At 44.6% G+C, this 16,641-nt stretch overlaps 2 protein-coding genes across 10 annotated transcripts in view; one reads left to right on the top strand and one right to left on the bottom strand.

Annotated features, from left to right (window-relative positions):
- The window catches only part of LPXN (leupaxin), a 29,525-nt gene extending 15,845 nt beyond the window's left edge, over window positions 1–13,680 (bottom strand). The window contains exons 1-5 of one of the 4 annotated variants that reach the window (XM_074231455.1): window positions 12,917–13,680; window positions 11,585–11,805; window positions 8,920–9,062; window positions 6,843–6,889; window positions 1,691–1,790 (exon numbers count right to left, since the gene is read on the bottom strand). In XM_074231455.1, the coding sequence (XP_074087556.1) occupies window positions 1,691–1,790; window positions 6,843–6,889; window positions 8,920–9,062; window positions 11,585–11,597 (303 nt within the window). In that variant the 5' untranslated portion in view covers window positions 11,598–11,805; window positions 12,917–13,680. Of the gene's footprint in view, window positions 1–1,690; window positions 1,791–5,938; window positions 6,038–6,842; window positions 6,890–8,919; window positions 9,063–11,584 lie in introns of those variants that run through there. The other 3 variants (XM_074231456.1, XM_074231457.1, XM_074231458.1) reach the window with 3 other exon arrangements.
- Window positions 13,681–14,623: 943 nt separating this feature from the next.
- ZFP91 (ZFP91 zinc finger protein, atypical E3 ubiquitin ligase) overlaps window positions 14,624–16,641 on the top strand; it is a 39,970-nt gene continuing 37,952 nt past the window's right edge. For 3 of the 6 annotated variants that reach the window (XM_074231449.1, XM_074231452.1, XM_074231450.1), the window contains exon 1: window positions 14,625–15,075. In XM_074231449.1, coding sequence (XP_074087550.1) covers window positions 14,687–15,075 — 389 coding nt within the window. In that variant the 5' untranslated portion in view covers window positions 14,625–14,686. Of the gene's footprint in view, window positions 15,076–16,641 lie in introns of all 6 variants that reach the window. The other 3 variants (XM_074231453.1, XM_074231451.1, XM_074231448.1) reach the window with 2 other exon arrangements.

Below are 16,641 nucleotides of genomic sequence, written 5' to 3'. Positions count from 1 at the left end.
TACCAGGCTATACAAAATGATGTGTGTGATGAATATGGAGAAGCATGGGAAGAACTACATGAACTGATACTGAGGAAATCAGCAAGAAAGTAAGAAATTCAATAACTAAAATAATATAAATAGAAAAAATACACATATAAAAAACCTCAAATCAAAGAAACACAAATGAGTATTGCAAAACTGTAAAGATCAAGTAGGACTCAAATGAAAAGACATGAGAGAACACCTTAACCCACCCTTTTGTGAAGGTGGGATGTCCACAGGTGTTACACATAGCACAAGTTTTTAAGAGTTCTTTTTCAAGGTGTTTGTTTATTGTATTGATTTCTTCCTCTTTATTTTTTCTCTCCATTTCTCCCTCTTTTGTCTCTCTCTCTCCTTCTTTCTCCATCCCTCCCTCTCTCTCTTTAAAAAATATTATTCATTATATGAAGTGACTGGGGAGGTGCTGAGAAAAACTACAATAATACAAAAACATAAGATATTAATAAAAACTTTTTTTAATTAAGGCAACACTTAGAGGAATCTTGAACAAGAAAAGGATCATATGTTCAAATAAAGTTTGGGTTTAACATTCTATGTATCTTAATCTTCTAAAGCTATTCAATTCCTTCCTTTATGTCCTTCAAAGATTTGGCTTCTTATTGTCTGTGATCAAGAGCCTAATCCAAGAGTTCTAAACCCAAGATCCAAGAATTTTTATAAAATTCTATTATAAAATAGTTTCCTTATTTTATTTTATGCATTTAAAACCGTGGTTCTGAGATAGAATCCTTTGGCTTTTGGCTTCAGACCACCAAAAAGGTTCATGATACACAAAAAATTCAGAACTATTTCTTTAAACTTATCTAAATAAGGGGCGGCTAGGTGGTGCAGTGGATAAAGCACTGGCCCTGGAGTCAGGAGTACCTGGGTTCAAATACGGTCTCAAACACTTAATAATTACCTAGCTGTGGGGCAAGCCACTTAGCCCCATCTGCCTTGCAAAAACCTAAATACATATATATATATATATATATATATATATATATATATATATATATATATATATACACACATAAATAGAAAGGCCAGAATCTTTTCTAGGCAGGTTATGAGCTAGTACTTTCAGGTGATGGGAAAGGCAATACTCTTCATTTTGAACATGAGGTAATTTTTGTCTTTTGTTCTTGATCTTCTAAATCTATTCCAATGGATATGAAAAGTCTAGAAAGGATTTTAGACTAAAGAAGGATTTTTTTCTTGATATTTTTGAATTAAAAGGAAATAAATATTAAAATGCTTCCATATTTCTTTCTTTCTTTCTTTCTTTTTTGCAAGGCAATGGGGTTAAGTGGTTTGCCCAAGGCCACACAGCTAGGTAATTATTAAGTGTTTGAGGCCGGATTTGATTGGCCTATCCACTGCACCACCTAGCTGCCCCCATATTTCTTAATAATGGTCAAGGTTATTATCGCAGTCTATTCTTATAGCACAATGGTGCCTACAACAGTTCTAGGGATACAATCCAAGATCACTTAACTGATCTTAATCTGGGACACAGAGTTGGCGGCACATGAGTCCCCAAGCCATTCCCTGAAGATAAATGGAAACTAGGAACTTTATAGAGTTCCAAAATCCAAACTTTGTTTTATCACTATGTCCTATCAGTACTCCTGGTGAAAGCCTGTAGAGCAAGGAACACACATACCTTGGACTGCATCTGACACAGGTGAGCCATGAGTTCATCCAATTGTGCTGCTGCTGAGGTGGCAGGAGGCTGAGGTTTGGACTCTGGCTCTTGAATATCACTACACAAGGAGAAAAAAGTACAATAAACATCAATAAAAGTCCTCAATGACCCAAAATTACTAACTATTGTGTAAACTGTCACTTCTCTAGCTTAACATTTGACCTCTAAATAGAAACAATTCTCCAAAAAGTAAAAGAAAAAAAAAAAGATGACTTAAAGGACATATGGATAGCTTGTCCTATGCTTATTTGGTTTTGGTCTCCATTTGTCACTAAAATATCAAGAACTGTTCTCAATTTCACACAGCAAAGAATAGTGTCTAAAGGCCCATTTTTACCAGTACTAAGTAGACTGAAGGAGCCTGTGAAAGGGACAGTCCTTTTAAAATGGCTTCCTTGAGGAAAAATGATTTACCAATTTCTTTCTCTTCTGCCATTTTTCATTCATCTATTCAATAAACATTAATTAAGCACAAACTGTGTGCAGATCACTAGATTAGGGCAGGCGGGAGAGAACATTTCTTTGGAAGTCTTGATGTCTGGCTTCTTACAGACTAATAGATGACTAGAACATGAGACATATAGTGCTCCTGAGCTCTGATCACTATCCCCAGCCTGCCACCAATGTACTATATAACACAAAGCATTGCTCCACCAAAGTCTCTAAGATAACAATAATTAAATATGACCCTTCTCTGCTGCTCAGGGTCCAATGATATGGGTCTTTCATATTTTAAGAAGAAGACAAGATAATTTCCAATGGGATTTGCTCCTAAAGGCTAAACAAGCACCACATAATCAGAAAGGACCACATGTTAAATTAGACACAATGGATAAAACTATGAAGGAAGTTGTTCTCACAACTACATGTGAATAGACTCACTTTTGCAAACATCATTACCTAAAAGAATCATATGAAAACCATATATATATATATGGAGAACCCCAAATACATTTCATAAAAATATTAAACTACAATATAGTCAAATACACTAAAGTTTTCTCCAAATATATTTTGAGCATCAACTATGAACACAAAAAAATTAAAAGGTGGGAATTTCAAATGAAGAGAATTAATATATTATTTAAGAATAGTTTACTATTAACCCTTCATCAGCATATAGGGCCAGTCAGAGTTAGAATTCCTGGTTTTAGCAAGAACCCAGGAAGGACACTCAGAGCTTTAGGTAGGAGATTCATTAATTGGGACCCCATTAAGACTATAATTGGAATTTAGTGAATTGGACTCACTGGAAGTTCCAATGGGACTTTTAATAAGTTTTCTCTTTTTATGTCAGATACCAGAATGGTCAACAAACAAGGAAGAGTTATTGGGTCAATGTGTTCTTGGAGCCAAGGAAACCAATGGGCTGAAGCTGTCAGGTGATAGGGATGTGCAGTTGAAGGGGCTTCTCAATATGGCCTGAGGTTGGACCCTTTTGACGTGATTTCCCCAAAGTGACATATGGATAATGTCTCACCTGAAAGAATAAATCTGGCCTAAGACATTTGACACTACCCACATGACCTCTACCTGGGCAATGACATTCAATATTTATATCTATAAAGGAATTTTCCTTTGTCCTGGTATAGTACCTAAGCAAACCAGAAAAAGAAGTTTTTAGGTAAATTGGATTTAATAGCCAAATAGGTTAAGTGTGTGGCTCTGACACTATCAGCTACATGTTAAGATAGGAATTAAGTTTCCTCAATTTTTATGTTAGAGGGGATAGGTAAGAAGAAGAAAGGGAAATTTTTAAGATAATTACAGTTTCAAGGTCTAGTCTAAGGAAAGAAATGCGAGTCAGGAAAAGTAAAATCTATGCTTTATATGGAATATTTTGAAAAAAAAATCCATTTTGGCTAAGGATGTTTGAGTCATTGTAATAAGAGCACAAAGTTAAGATTTTTTTTTAATTTTAAAACATATACTGGGTACTCTTTGAACTAAGATGATTGTTGAATATGTATGTTACAAGCTTAAGTTAATGTGATATTTCTCATTGAAATTTACTCATGTAGTAAAACACTTATGGAAGCTTATTGTGTTGAAGTGACATGTATGTCAATATGACAGTGAGTAAGGCAAAGTGTAAATTGTAATAAGCTCCAGAATTTCATTGTTTTGTGATGACAATATGTGTTTTGATCTGAGTAAAATGTTAATCAGTTTCTTTACCAGAAGACAAGACTTCAGCAAGTCACCTGAGTTAGAGAGGATCTTTCTGGAACAGATTCAGAAGATGCAGAAGGACAAAGGAGAAGAGAAGATAGAAGGAGAGGCACTGGACTAGTTCATCTTCACCATCTCATCTATGTGTACATTGTGTAGTCAGGGGGTCTGTACCTGTAACTTCCCTTTGATTCTGTAAGTGTGAGTCCTCTGCTTCTGCCCCTCTCCTTATGGAAAGGAGGAGGAGAGGCAGGGTGAAGATAGTCTCCACTGAGAGAAAAGGAAGATTATTGGGTGGCATGATTATATCCTACATGAGTCTGTATATACTATCTAAGGAGAGTCCTAGCTCTGATTAGAGAATGGGGTATTAAGTAATGGTAGGAAGAGAATCTAGCTGATAGAAATCAATGCCCAGTCTTGTGGTGTGGACTTGCAGTAGTCCACAGAAGTGTGAGAATTGGCTTTGTGGTGCCAGTACCCCTGAGTCCTGCCTAGATTCTCAGTTCCTGGTCAGAGAAGCTCTGTGGCACAGGATTCGGATCCAGAGGAGAGAAACACCAGGGGCACATGACTGAGTTGGTTCAGGGTGACTATTTGTCTATACCAGTCTGAACAGGATATTTTCCTGGGGAGTAGCTAATGGCGATGGACTTATGTCCAGAAGCAGAACACATATTCTGGACTGTACAGCTTAAAGAGATAGGTGGACTAAGACTCATGTGAGATGTAATGATGGTACCTGGATCCCTTGTCAGGATGCATTATGGTAAAGAAAATTGTGATTATTGCTGCATACATATATATATATATATATATATATATATATATAGATAGATAGATATAGATATAGATATATATATACACACCCATCTGCCAAGAGTTGATCAAGGAATTGTTCTTTATATTTATGGGCTTGCTACCTGGGCACAGGATGGGAGTTAGGGCTATGGGACCACAATTTATATCCTGATTAGATTCTAAGCTATAATGGAAGCAATTACCAATTAGACAGCTAGGGCCCTCAACTTGCTGGTTGGCTAAGTCATGCAAACAAGAGAGTTATTCAACATAGAATTGTATGGAGGAGTTGTATGTTGATTGGAGGAGGAGTTTGTAGTAAACTGAATTTATCAAGTTGCTGCCTACAGATAGATGACAATAGGAAGTAGTAAAAGATATCAGAAAGTTGGCATGTGCTCCCACACAAATCTGAAAAATAGGATGGTCCAAAAATCTTGGTAGCAGTAACAAGGATTGTGATTCAAGAAAGAAAGCACTAGTAAGGTGTGGAAACCCAAATTCTTATTATAAAAGAAAAGGGAGAATTGTGAAGACTACCAGGTGTTTGGGTTCCAGAAGAAAAGGAAGGGAGAATTGTTAGTTTACATTACAAAGACTGGGCTCTGCCTATATTGTTGCCTCAAGGGGCAGGTTGCCTCCATTGGATCAAAAATTGATGAGATTGCCCCACCTGTTTTTAAGTTAGCCTGTAGTCTTGACCTTCTCCTTTGCACATGCTCAAGGAGATAGCTGTTCTTGCTTATTAGTATAATGAGCAGGGCCAGGGAAATGTATAGGAGCCAAGGTATCAATTAGATGGTGACCCCAGCCTGTGACTGGCAAGGGGGCTCAAAGTACATAAAAGAACTTGCATTTTGGGATTTCCCTGCTCTTCTCTCCATCATGAGGAAGTGTGTCATTTTGTTAAGATCTCTTAATTAAAAAAAAAACCACTTTAATCACTCAAAAAGAACCTATTAATCCTTTATCAATTGGTACTGAATCTAAGTTTGCAAACTTGTACCTATTTGAGAGACTGATTTACAAGTGACATGATCATTAATACTTCTACTTAAAATTCCCTAGAAGCAAGTAGAAAACTACTAGTCTGGTATAGTTCCTGTCTTAAGAAATTATGGAAAAGCTCTTTTTCCATTTTATACCATATTTCTGTTAGTTCTGATTTTTGAGTAACTAGGGAAAAGAGCTGCCGAGCTGTTACTTAACTTAAAAGACAAACAATTCACCTACTTGTTTCTCTACCTTACAGTAAAAGGTGGGCTGGGATGGCTGCCTGTCTGCACAGATGCAGGATGGGGAGAGAACTCGAACATTTCTTTCTAGCCTCATTTACTGCAATGGAGGGGAAATGAAAAGGAAAAATATCAATGGATCTTTGGAATCCAAAGAAACAATGATAAAGATAGAACAGTTCTATAGATTGAATGAGAAATTTAGAATAGTCAGAAGTCCTAGTTTGAATGCCAGCTTTATTATTTATCTTGGGCAAATCGTTTAATCCATCTGAGCCTTAGTTGCCTCATCCTTAACAAGAGGGGGTGAAAAATTACAAGTATAACTAATGGTGTGTCTCTTCTGCTATTAATGATACTCTCATGCCCATAAACTCAATCTTCTCAAAGGATCACTGTCCAGGATTTCTAGTACTACCACCTGTCTCCAACCCCATGGTAGGCTCCCACTGCCATGCTGGTCAAGCACCTTAGCAGCCTCACAGGCAGAACAATACATGGACATGATTAATCAGTAGTTGATAAAGTCAGGCAATAGGGCTGTGATCCAAGGATATTAAGATTATATATCTTGACTCTCACACTGTTGGGGCTAATCAGTTTCTTTCTGCTTGCTTGCCCAAAGTGCACAAGAGAAGGGAATATTTGGTCAGCTTCCCATCATCTCCTAGGCAGAGAAGGGTCATGTGAACTCTTAAGACACTTCTGGGATTATCTCTACTTTTTTAGATTTGGAAAAGAATAGCAACCATTTATCATTTATGGGAATTTGCAACCCAGACCTTCTCAGAACCGAGAAATGGTGATATGACCAAGATAAAACTTTGGTCAAAAAATCATTATCAATCTAAACATTTGTGGTAACTTAAATTTAAATAAAAAGATAAATGAAAATAGAATACCTGTAGATACTGGCCTCTCCAATCTTTGTAGAATATATCAACTGTGCCTAAGACATAGAGATATGGCAAAAAAAAAAATCAAAAAACAAGAAACATTGTTTTGGTATTCACTGACTGAAATCATCATGTAGTTATGATTATAATTTCAAAAAGGGAACCAACTGATGCTTCTCTCCCATGAGGGTCTTCTATACATCAATGGAGGCCCATTCCAATTCAGAAAGAACCTCCTTCTAGGCAGGATTTGGATGTGCAGAGAAGGCAAGGGGAGGAAAAAAATTCTACTTGTCCCTATTCTGTACCCTCTAGATTAGTATTATAGTCAAGGCTTGCTATTCAGTACAAATTTCTCAAGATTTGAACACTGTGACTAGCAACCACCAGGAATAATCTTTGAGAATCGTTACTCTCTTTAGATAGAGTTTAAAACATAAATGAATGCATATAAGTTCTATGTTTTAAGGTTGTGGGTTTTTGGGGGAAGAGGTTAAGTTATTAAATAAATAAATAAACACACACATACACATACACACACACACATATGGGTGTTGGGGGAGGAGGAGGGTTATAAATATATATATTCATATAGATCTGTCTATCTATATATGTAATTACAAGGGTTCTAGGAACTCCTAATAAGAAAACTTTCTATCGATGAACACAGGAACCTCCTTTGCAACTTCTAGTCTTAGAGACTTGTTTGGGAATCTTGAGAGGTAAACCAGAGTTTGGATTACCCTTCTAGGTCCTTCTTGCCTCTGACAACAGTTCTATATTTACTAAATCATGATGCTTTACATACAATGTGTATATGATCCCACACATAGGTTTCTCTCCTTTCCCTAATGGCTAATGGAAATTCCTTGTGTGATCTATAATCAGTGCTAGGTTCAGAGAAAACAGGGAAGATTTTTAATAACCAATGTGGGGTAAAATAAGCAGAAGCAGGAGTAAAATGTACATGGTAACAACACTACTGCAAAGACAATTTTGACCAGCTTCAGAACTCCGACCATAGGACTAACCAGTTCCAGAGAATTGATACTGAGGGATGAGAATCAAACAAACTTTTTGGGGACGTGGACAATTTTGGAGTTTGTTTTGCTTTACTATACATATTAATTATAATGGCTTTATTTGGCTTCTAAAATGATCTAGAGGAATAGAAAATAATTCTTAGTTTCTTTCATTGAAAATTAAATAAAAAAAATTCAATGTAAACATATATTGCTTTATCTACTTCTTTTTCAAACAGTTTTAATTTTAGGAGTATACCCAGTATAGGGAAAATTCCTATATTTTGAGCAATATTTCAAAGATTTGTGATGTGAGGAATGAAGGGCATTGTTGGTCTTCACAGGGTGTGGAGGGGGGCCCCTTTGAAATCCATTACAAAGGGGGAATGCCCTCAAGTCTATCACAAAGCTGGGAGAGTTCTCCTAATCCCATTCCAAAAATGACAAACTAGATTAGAAGAAACTAGTCCTTAACTGATCAAGAGTAACCTAGTCTTGACCTTCTCCTTTGCACATGCTCAGAGAGATCTATCTGTTCTTGTTCATTAGTAAACCAAGCAGGGTGGGGAAATATATAGGAACCAATGTATCCCTTAGATTTGTGACCCCAGCCTAAGACTGGCATGAAGGGGCAGGAACAAAGTCTTTCAAAGTGCATAAAGAGCTTGTATGTTGGCATTTCCCCAACCCTCTCTCCCACCATGAGAGGTGTGCCATTTTGTTAAGATATCTTAATAACAAACCATTTTAATCACTCTGGACTAGGTATTCTTGAGCCATTTGTAACAGTGATTTCACCTACACCTTCCACTACAGCACAATGCAAGTCCTCCCCTCCTCATTGGGGTTAAACAACTTTCCTGTTGGGACAACATGTATCACTGGGGCCAGACTGGGGCTGGGGAGAGGATGAGTCTGGGTTCAGTCTAGAGTCTGACAGGACTTGGTGCGGCTTCTTCTCTACGGGAACAGCCTTCAAGACCTAAGTCATGACCATGAACTAATGAGGCACTGAAAGAGGATTTTCCCTCCATGCAGAGAAAACTGAAAGAAGAGCTCACCGGCATGGGCTGTTGGTCATCATGGCTTGGACAGACCTCGGCTGCCTCCACTACCTTAGTGCCCTTGCTGGGTTCCAGGGGAGGTTCAGGATCCTCATAACTTTCCCCTAGGGCAGATCTTTCCAGTTCTTCCAACAAAGCATCTGAACCAAAGAATAAAGAGCAAAAGATATCAAGTGACACTAGAGCAGAACCTTCAGGGCCCTACTCACTGACATACCCTTTCCTTGGTTATTTAATGTGCTTATAAAGTGCTGAGGGCAGTGTCTCACACCCAGCAGGGCTTCTTTCATTCCCCTTCTTGTGATTCTATCCAGGGTAAATATGCCGCTTGTTCAGAGAGCACATGGCTATGCTGAGAGTCGACTCTGGCTGCCTCCTGTTTGTCTAGCATCTGACTTCCAGCTTATTTTCTATGATCTCATTAGGAAAATGAGGACTAATCTGGAAACTCGGACCTGAGTTCCAGTCCCAATGCAAGTCAGTCTCCTTTTGGATCCCCCACTGGCTACACAGCACAGGGTGTCCCCAAAGTCCTAGTGCACATTTCTGCTTTTCCATCGGGCGAAGGGGGACTCCCTAGGCAGTACTGCTCTCTGGGGTTAGCTCTGCACAAACTACAGAGCTCAGCACTTCTTAGCAAGAATCACTAAAGCAGCAAGTTTCCAGACCGCAGGCTGCCAGTGAACTTCCCCACCCCTCTCAACAGCAGCCTTGCCAGCCAGCATCTGTCTGCTTGACGTCCCACAGGGCAACGGCCCCGTCACCTCCTGGGCCAGGGCTAGTGGGCAGTGCCCTCAGGACAAAAGTTTGCAAACTCTCCAGCCCTGGCTGACATGACTACCCAGATTTCTCTAGCTGGACAAGGTGTTCCATTTTTAGTTCATATGGGCCAAATGAGCCAAAATTGGGGCAAGGGTTGTGGTAAAATGGCAGTCTTGCCCCTTCCTTCCCATCTCTGGGCCATCAATGCCTGGTTCCAGGCCTCTGACTTGCTCGCCTGGGCTGTTCACTAAATTCAGAACTCTAAATAACACTAAGATTAAGGTTGCAGACAGTAAAGGGACTTTCCCACCCAAAAGTTCCTCATGCTGGTGAAATCACAGCTTGAGTCCCTAACCCTCATACCTTACTCCTCAAACATCATGGCTCCCTTCTTTCAGTTCTCCAGCTAAAAGACATTAGTGATTTCTGGCCTCAAGACAGACTCCCATTAACAAAAGAAGCCAGAATAACCCAGGGAAAGCATTAACCAAGGATATAAGAAGTAGATGGCTCAGTGTAGGGGGCTGGGAGGAAGCTTCTACCTCCCTCTGCCCCCAATTTATTAAACCCAGGGAGGAGGCCTCAGTCACCCAGCTTGCGTCTTATGTCACTTCTCATTAATATATCAAGTTCCCCGCCAGATTTCATAATTTCAAGATGACTAATTTCAGCATGAGCAATGAAGGGACAGGGGAAGGGGGTACAGTTTGGGGGAGAGAACACTGGAACTCAGTTCTACCCAGAAAGGCTAGGATGGTTGGTTTTTTTGAACACATTATGTCTTGTGCTTACATACAAGTCATGCCACAATCAGCCATCAAGAATTGTGGGTAACCTAAAAAGCAAAGGAGAGTGGCACAAAGAGCAGAAACCAGTTGCAACATTTCACCAGGTGTGAGGGGTACAAAGGATGCCTTCTGGCTCTAGAGGCACTGGCAAAGGAAGCGAAGGAAGTGCGCAGAGAATTGAAAGATAACCCAGGCAAGCCTGTAATACTAGTCCTTACGACATTCCCTCCCCTGCACCAAAAGGAAGGCTCCCCAAGCAGGGGGCTGATGAGCTATGGAGGGCCCAGGATGGGTGCAGCTTGCCCTTGTGGAAGGAGCTCCCACCTCAGGAGTCCAGGCTTGAAAAGTAAGATGGGGTCTTCTGGTGTGAAGATCTTAACTTTGCAAGGTTCAGCCCCAGCTGTCAGGGACATCACAAGTCACCTACTACAGTCTGAACCCTTTCATAGAGCAGCAGACAAAGGCCCGGGGAGGTTAAGCCACTTGCCCACAGTCACACAGGTGTCTGCAGAAAGAGGGAAAGATGAAGATCTTCCTTTCTTCCTTTTTTTAGGGGCTAGGAGGGAGGGAGGGAGAAGGGCAAACTGTTTGGGGAACTTCCACTGTAGAAATTCCCTCCATTGGCAGAAATCAGCTGCATAATGCTAACTTATAAAAAAGAGAAAATTATTTACAGGCAAAATAGTCCTCTTACTAAGCTGCCTCTCATATTTTATTTTTATTTCATTTTTTCACTCCTACTCCTCTCATTTTGTTGGCTTTTTATCCCTGAAACCTCACCTATCCTGTATAAGGCTCTCCCCCACTAAGGCAGAGAGATGGCTAGATGACCAAGGCTCAAGCACATTCTCTTGAACCATTAAGGCAACCATTTCAATTCCATTTAAAAATGCTCAACAGTCTAGAAATCTAGATCCTCTGGCTAACCCGTCACGACAAAGTGGATGCCCAACACGAGAACAGTTCTTGTTCTCAGAGTAGGGAAGAGAAGTGAAAAGCAGATCTTTCATCTTGTCTGTACAAACTAATTTGTTATCAAATAAGCCCATTTACGGAAAGAACCCAAATTTCCATTCCCTCTTTGCTTCTTCACAGAGAAGCCCCACACTCACCTAGGTCTTCCATCGCCACAAATCCACACAGCTGCAGCCTCTCAACACCACCAGGTCCTAAGTTTATAAGACCTCAAAGCACTGAATAAGACTGCAATGAAGCACTCTCTAAATCTTCTTTTAGTTCCTGTATTTGCTTAGCACTTCCTCTCTTTTGATTCCATTTAGGGAGTTTTTTCTTTTTATGAGTCACATACTTTTCAAAGTATGGTTAGCAGAATCTGAAAAAAATGTGACTGATGAGAGAAAGCTAATTTGGTCAAAATGACCAAGTGGACAGGTTGGCTCCGGAGCCTTGAAGAACTATGACAAGGATCTACAATGACCAAAATCACTAGAAAAAACTTGGGCTAGATTCCATGGGAATGAATGACATACATTCCTCAAAAACTCATTCCTCATAAAAAAAAGTGATAAACCAGTGCGACAAAACCTCATCACAGATTATTGCATGTTAATATAAAGACATTATTGTTTATAAGTCCATGTCATCTAGATCTTTAACTCATGAGGGCAAATGCTGCTCCCTTTATACCTCATGAGGACTAAAATGCAAAAAATGATCTATTCTTGCTTAAGTTTTTATGTAAAGAGATAGAACCTGAATGGATATTGGGGATTCCCAGTTTGCATTACCATAAGTAACCATTGGATGTCAGTGCTACTCCAAAGAGATTCAAGGAGATTCAGCAAAAAAGGAAGCATTTTATTACATATCTATTATGAAGAAATGTTAAATCATATTGGTGGGGAATCGAGTACCAAATACTGGAAGAAAAATAGAATCATGACACTTGCTCTCAGCCTTTGAATCTGGTCTGTAACATTAAGTGTATGATTTATGTGAAACCCAGAACTGTATTCTGAGATACTGTTTCAAGTGTCTTCCTTGGTCCTATGGCTTGGTTTCCTTTAGTTCCTTCCCTTACAAGATTTAAGGATTTCTCTTTCTCTAATTAGACTTTTATTGAAAAAAATAGTCAAGGGCCAAGACTGCAGAATAACAGAAAGCATGGAAATCTATGTCTGAGATATGTAAATGGAAATTATTTTGTTGTATTGGGCACCTCAGACTTGAGATAAACACCTGCCCAAGATGATTCGATAAAGTAAGCGTGTAAAAATCACATGTTAAAAAAAAAAACCCAAACCAGGTGGCTCCTGGGACATGAGGTTGAAGAAGAGGGTAAGGACTATGGGGGAGACCTGTTTCCAGGTGTCTTCCTGCGTGTTTCCATGACATTTAGTCCAGTAAGCTAGACTCGATCCAGGTACCTCTTTCCCTCCCTATGTAACCCCAAAACTAAGTGATCAAATCTATGTCCCAATTACCTAGGCAGAGTTCAGCTCTCGTTAACGGAGGGTCCCTCCAACAGCTAAGAACCCCCACGTTTGTAATACAGGCATTAGTCCCATTTTATCTAGAAGGAAATGGGCTTCAAAAATCTTTCTAGAGATTATGCAACCAAGGAATCTAAGGATTAACTTCTCCAGGAGTTTAGAATCAGAGGGTTTTAGAGCAGCAGGAGCCTTCAAGGTAAAAGCAACCCCCTCATTTGAAAGCTTAGAAAAGACCGAAGAGGAGTCACGGACACAGGGGCCCCAAAGCTAAGAAGAGGACTGAAGACCAAGGGTTTCAAGTGATTTCACGGGGCTGATTCGTTTAAGAGACAAGTGGGCAGACGCCCAGAAAGTGCCCAGGTGGAGGGGTGAAGGCATACATGGGGGCTCCCCTCCTCCACGCACCCGGGGGTGCAGGGGGGACAAGGCTGCCAAGGTCTCGGGGAGCCCAGCTGGCTCCGCGGGCTCATCCGGGACATACGGGGGGGGGGATCGGGGACTTCCAGGCGCGGGGTCCCCGGATGAGGGCACCCCGGGCGGGTGGAGGCCGGCGGGCCCAGCGCCCCCCGAGGTGCCAAGCCCGTGAGGGCTGGCTGGGTGGTGGCACCTGCGGAAGGCCCGGCCAGTGCCAGCCCAGGGGGGCAGGGCGGCCCGGCCGTGCCAGCCCCGGGGGGCAGGGCGCTGCAGGCATGGCGCGGGGAGGCGGCACCCCGAGGCGGGCGCAGCTGCGGGGAGCCCGGGGAAAGGCGCCGGGACCTCAGCTTCCCCTCCGCCCAGGCCCCGCTCCGTCACGCCACGTCGCGCTCCGCCCCACGCACGCGGCCCGAGCCCCGCGGAGGGGGAGCGAGGCAAAACTCCACTTCCCAGGGTGCCTCGCTCCACGACCGGCTCCCGGCATGCTCCGCGGAGCGGCGGCCTTCCGGTACCGCCCCGCCAGCCCCGCGCCGCCGGACTACAGGCCCCAGGCTTCCGGGCGACGGAGCCCCGGCGCATGCGTCCGCCGAGAGGCGGGCTCCGGGGCCTCCGCGCCCCGCCCCCCGCGGAGCCGCCGCCATTTTGATACGGACTCGCATCCTCCAGCCGATGAGCCTTTTTTTTTTCTTAAAGGAGAAGCGACAATTCCAAAATTTCACCCCCGTCTCCTCGCTAGGACGGGCAGAGCGGAGGGCAGGGAGATCCCGACAGCCGCGAGAGGGGCCCGCGGCCCGGGCCGAAGGCCTGCCCCCCCCGCCGCGGGACGGCTTCCGCGGCCTGAGCAGGGCGGGGAGGCGGGGTGGAAAGGGCCCCGGGGGCGCTGCGCCCCCCCCCTCCGGGGGCCGTAGGCCGGCGAGCGCGGGGCGGGGCCTCGGCGCGGGGCGGGCGGAAACGAGGCTCCGGGGCCTGTCGCGAGACGCGGCCGTTCAACGGTGAGAGCGGGTGCGCGGGGGAAGGAAACCTCGCGCGCTCCCCCGGAGCCGCCTCCTGATTGGACCAGCGCGGCCGAGCGGGGCGCGGGGCCGGGGGGCGCCCGCGGGGGCGGGGCCGGGCCGCGCTGATTGGCCGGCGCCGGGCGGGCGCGCGCGCGCCGCCGGCGGCGGCCGGGCCCTGAGTGGCGGCGCCGGCCCGGGGGGCGGGAGCGGCGGCGGGCGGGGGCGGGGGCGGCCGGGGCCGAGCGGGAGCCGGGCGGGCGGGCGCACGGACGGAGCGCCGAGCGGGGGAGGGGAGCGGCGCGGCCGGCTCCGCCGCCTGAGCAGGGCCGCGGCCGGGGACGGGCGAGCCCCGATGCCGGGGGGCACGGAGGAGCCGCGACCCCCGGAGCAGGAGCAGCCGCAGCCGCCGCCGCCGCAGCCGGAGCTCGAGCCCCAGCCGGAGCCGGAGCCGGAGCCGCCGCGGCCGGAGCAGCCAGGGGCGGAGGCGGCGGCGGAGCAGGAGCGGCGGCAGGTGTCGCCGGCCCCGGCGGGCCCCGGCAGCCGGGTGCTGCGGGGAGGCCGCGAGCGAGGCCGCGCCGCGGCCGCGGCCGCCGCCGCCGCCGCCGCGTCCCGCCGGAGGAAGGCGGAGTATCCCCGGAGGCGGAGGAGCAGCCCCAGCGCCCGGGCGGGGGACGCCGCGGAGGGCCGGCCGGGAGCCTCGGCGGCGGAGCCGGCCGCGGCCAAGAAGAGCGCGCGCCTCGCGTGAGTAGCCGCGCCGGAGCTTCCCCTCCTCCTCCCCTCCCCCCCGCGGGCCCCGCCCGCTGCACGTGACGGCGCCCCCTTCCCGCGACGGCGCCCCCTGCCGGCTGCCCGCGACGGCGCCTCCTGCCGGCTGCCCGTGGCGTTGCCCCTGCCGGCGCCCACGGCACCCCCTGCCGGCTGCCCGTGACGTGGCGACCCCTTCCCGTGACGGCGCCCCCTGCCGGCGCGGGCCTCTGCCTTCTCCGCGCCACTTAGGCCCGGACCCATGCCCCTTGAAGGGCTGCTGATTACTTGGGGGTCTTCCAGATTTTCTCCAATTCACACTGAACTCCTCCCGTTTTCTCAGCTAAAGTTTAGTTCTGTTTTTATTTAGACGTAATCAAAAATTTTAAAGAAGTTTTGTAAAATAAGATGGGTATGAATGCTTAATGTTGTTGAGGAAACTATTGAAACAATTTGCTTTCCTTAATTAGGTAGAAATTAAAGCTTGAGGGGGGGAAATGACACGGTCATGGAACAAAACCTAATCAATTAAGTGTCAAAGATAATGCCATGTATTGGAACGATCACTGTTGTGTTACAAAATTATTTTTATCCATGCCCATCTTCGGCTTTTCCGAAGTTGTTTAATCTAGCCGACGGGAACAGCGGAGCCGGAGTCAGGAAGACCTCAGGGATTGCCATGTGTCCCCGGGCGATAATGCACGCCGGCTTGCCTCAGTTTCTGTAGTTTGTGAAATGGAGATCATCGCGCTTGTGCCTGTCTGGGGCGCCGAGGGGACGGCTTAGCCCGCGGCAGCCACCCGGAGCCCGGCACCCGAGGAAGGAAGATGCGAAGGGAAAACTGAACTCGCTGAAAATGCAGAGAGTCTTAGTCAGAATGTATTTATTAGTTGAAAGTTTTACACTACCAGATAGATGAATAGTCATTGGAATATGCTAGACAGAAACCAATCTAGTGCAAAAAGAAAGTATATTTGGTTCCAAAATTAGGGCAGATTTTAAGTCACTAAATTATTGGGAGTGCTTCATCAGCTACTCATAAGTTATTTTGGGAATGGCATAACCATCCGCTCTAGCAAGTAAAATTATATTTGACCTTTTATATCAAATTCATCAGAAATTTTATATTGACCTGTTTTTGAAATATGAGGAAATGATTTTGAAAAGATAAATACCACATTTCCTGCTTTAAAAAGCAATTGAAATAAAAGACCAATGAAATAACTCAGCTAAGTCACTGGTGCAGAAATAAACCTGATGCGTGCTGGTGTTACACACAAGGATGACTATCTTGTTGGATGTAATTGCGGTTTTCACTTAGTAATCATAAGAGATTTATAGCTCTTACTTTAGTCTCTTAGAATGGATGACATGGTAGTAGGTGAGAGGAATTCTCACTTATCTTTTTTTACAGCAATGCCTAGATTACAAATTCACTATACTGCCCTCAGAGAATTGTCTTTATTCTGTTATGTTACAGTTTATTTAGTTTAATTTTTGAGGCAGATGGTATACAAAAGGAAACAATATTATTGTCCCCTTTTCCACTCCTTGAAAGTATCA

The sequence above is a fragment of the Macrotis lagotis genome, chromosome 3, assembly GCF_037893015.1.
Source record: "Macrotis lagotis isolate mMagLag1 chromosome 3, bilby.v1.9.chrom.fasta, whole genome shotgun sequence".
NCBI classification, from domain to species: Eukaryota; Metazoa; Chordata; class Mammalia; order Peramelemorphia; family Peramelidae; genus Macrotis; species Macrotis lagotis.
This window is presented reverse-complemented; position numbering and strand designations above follow the sequence as displayed.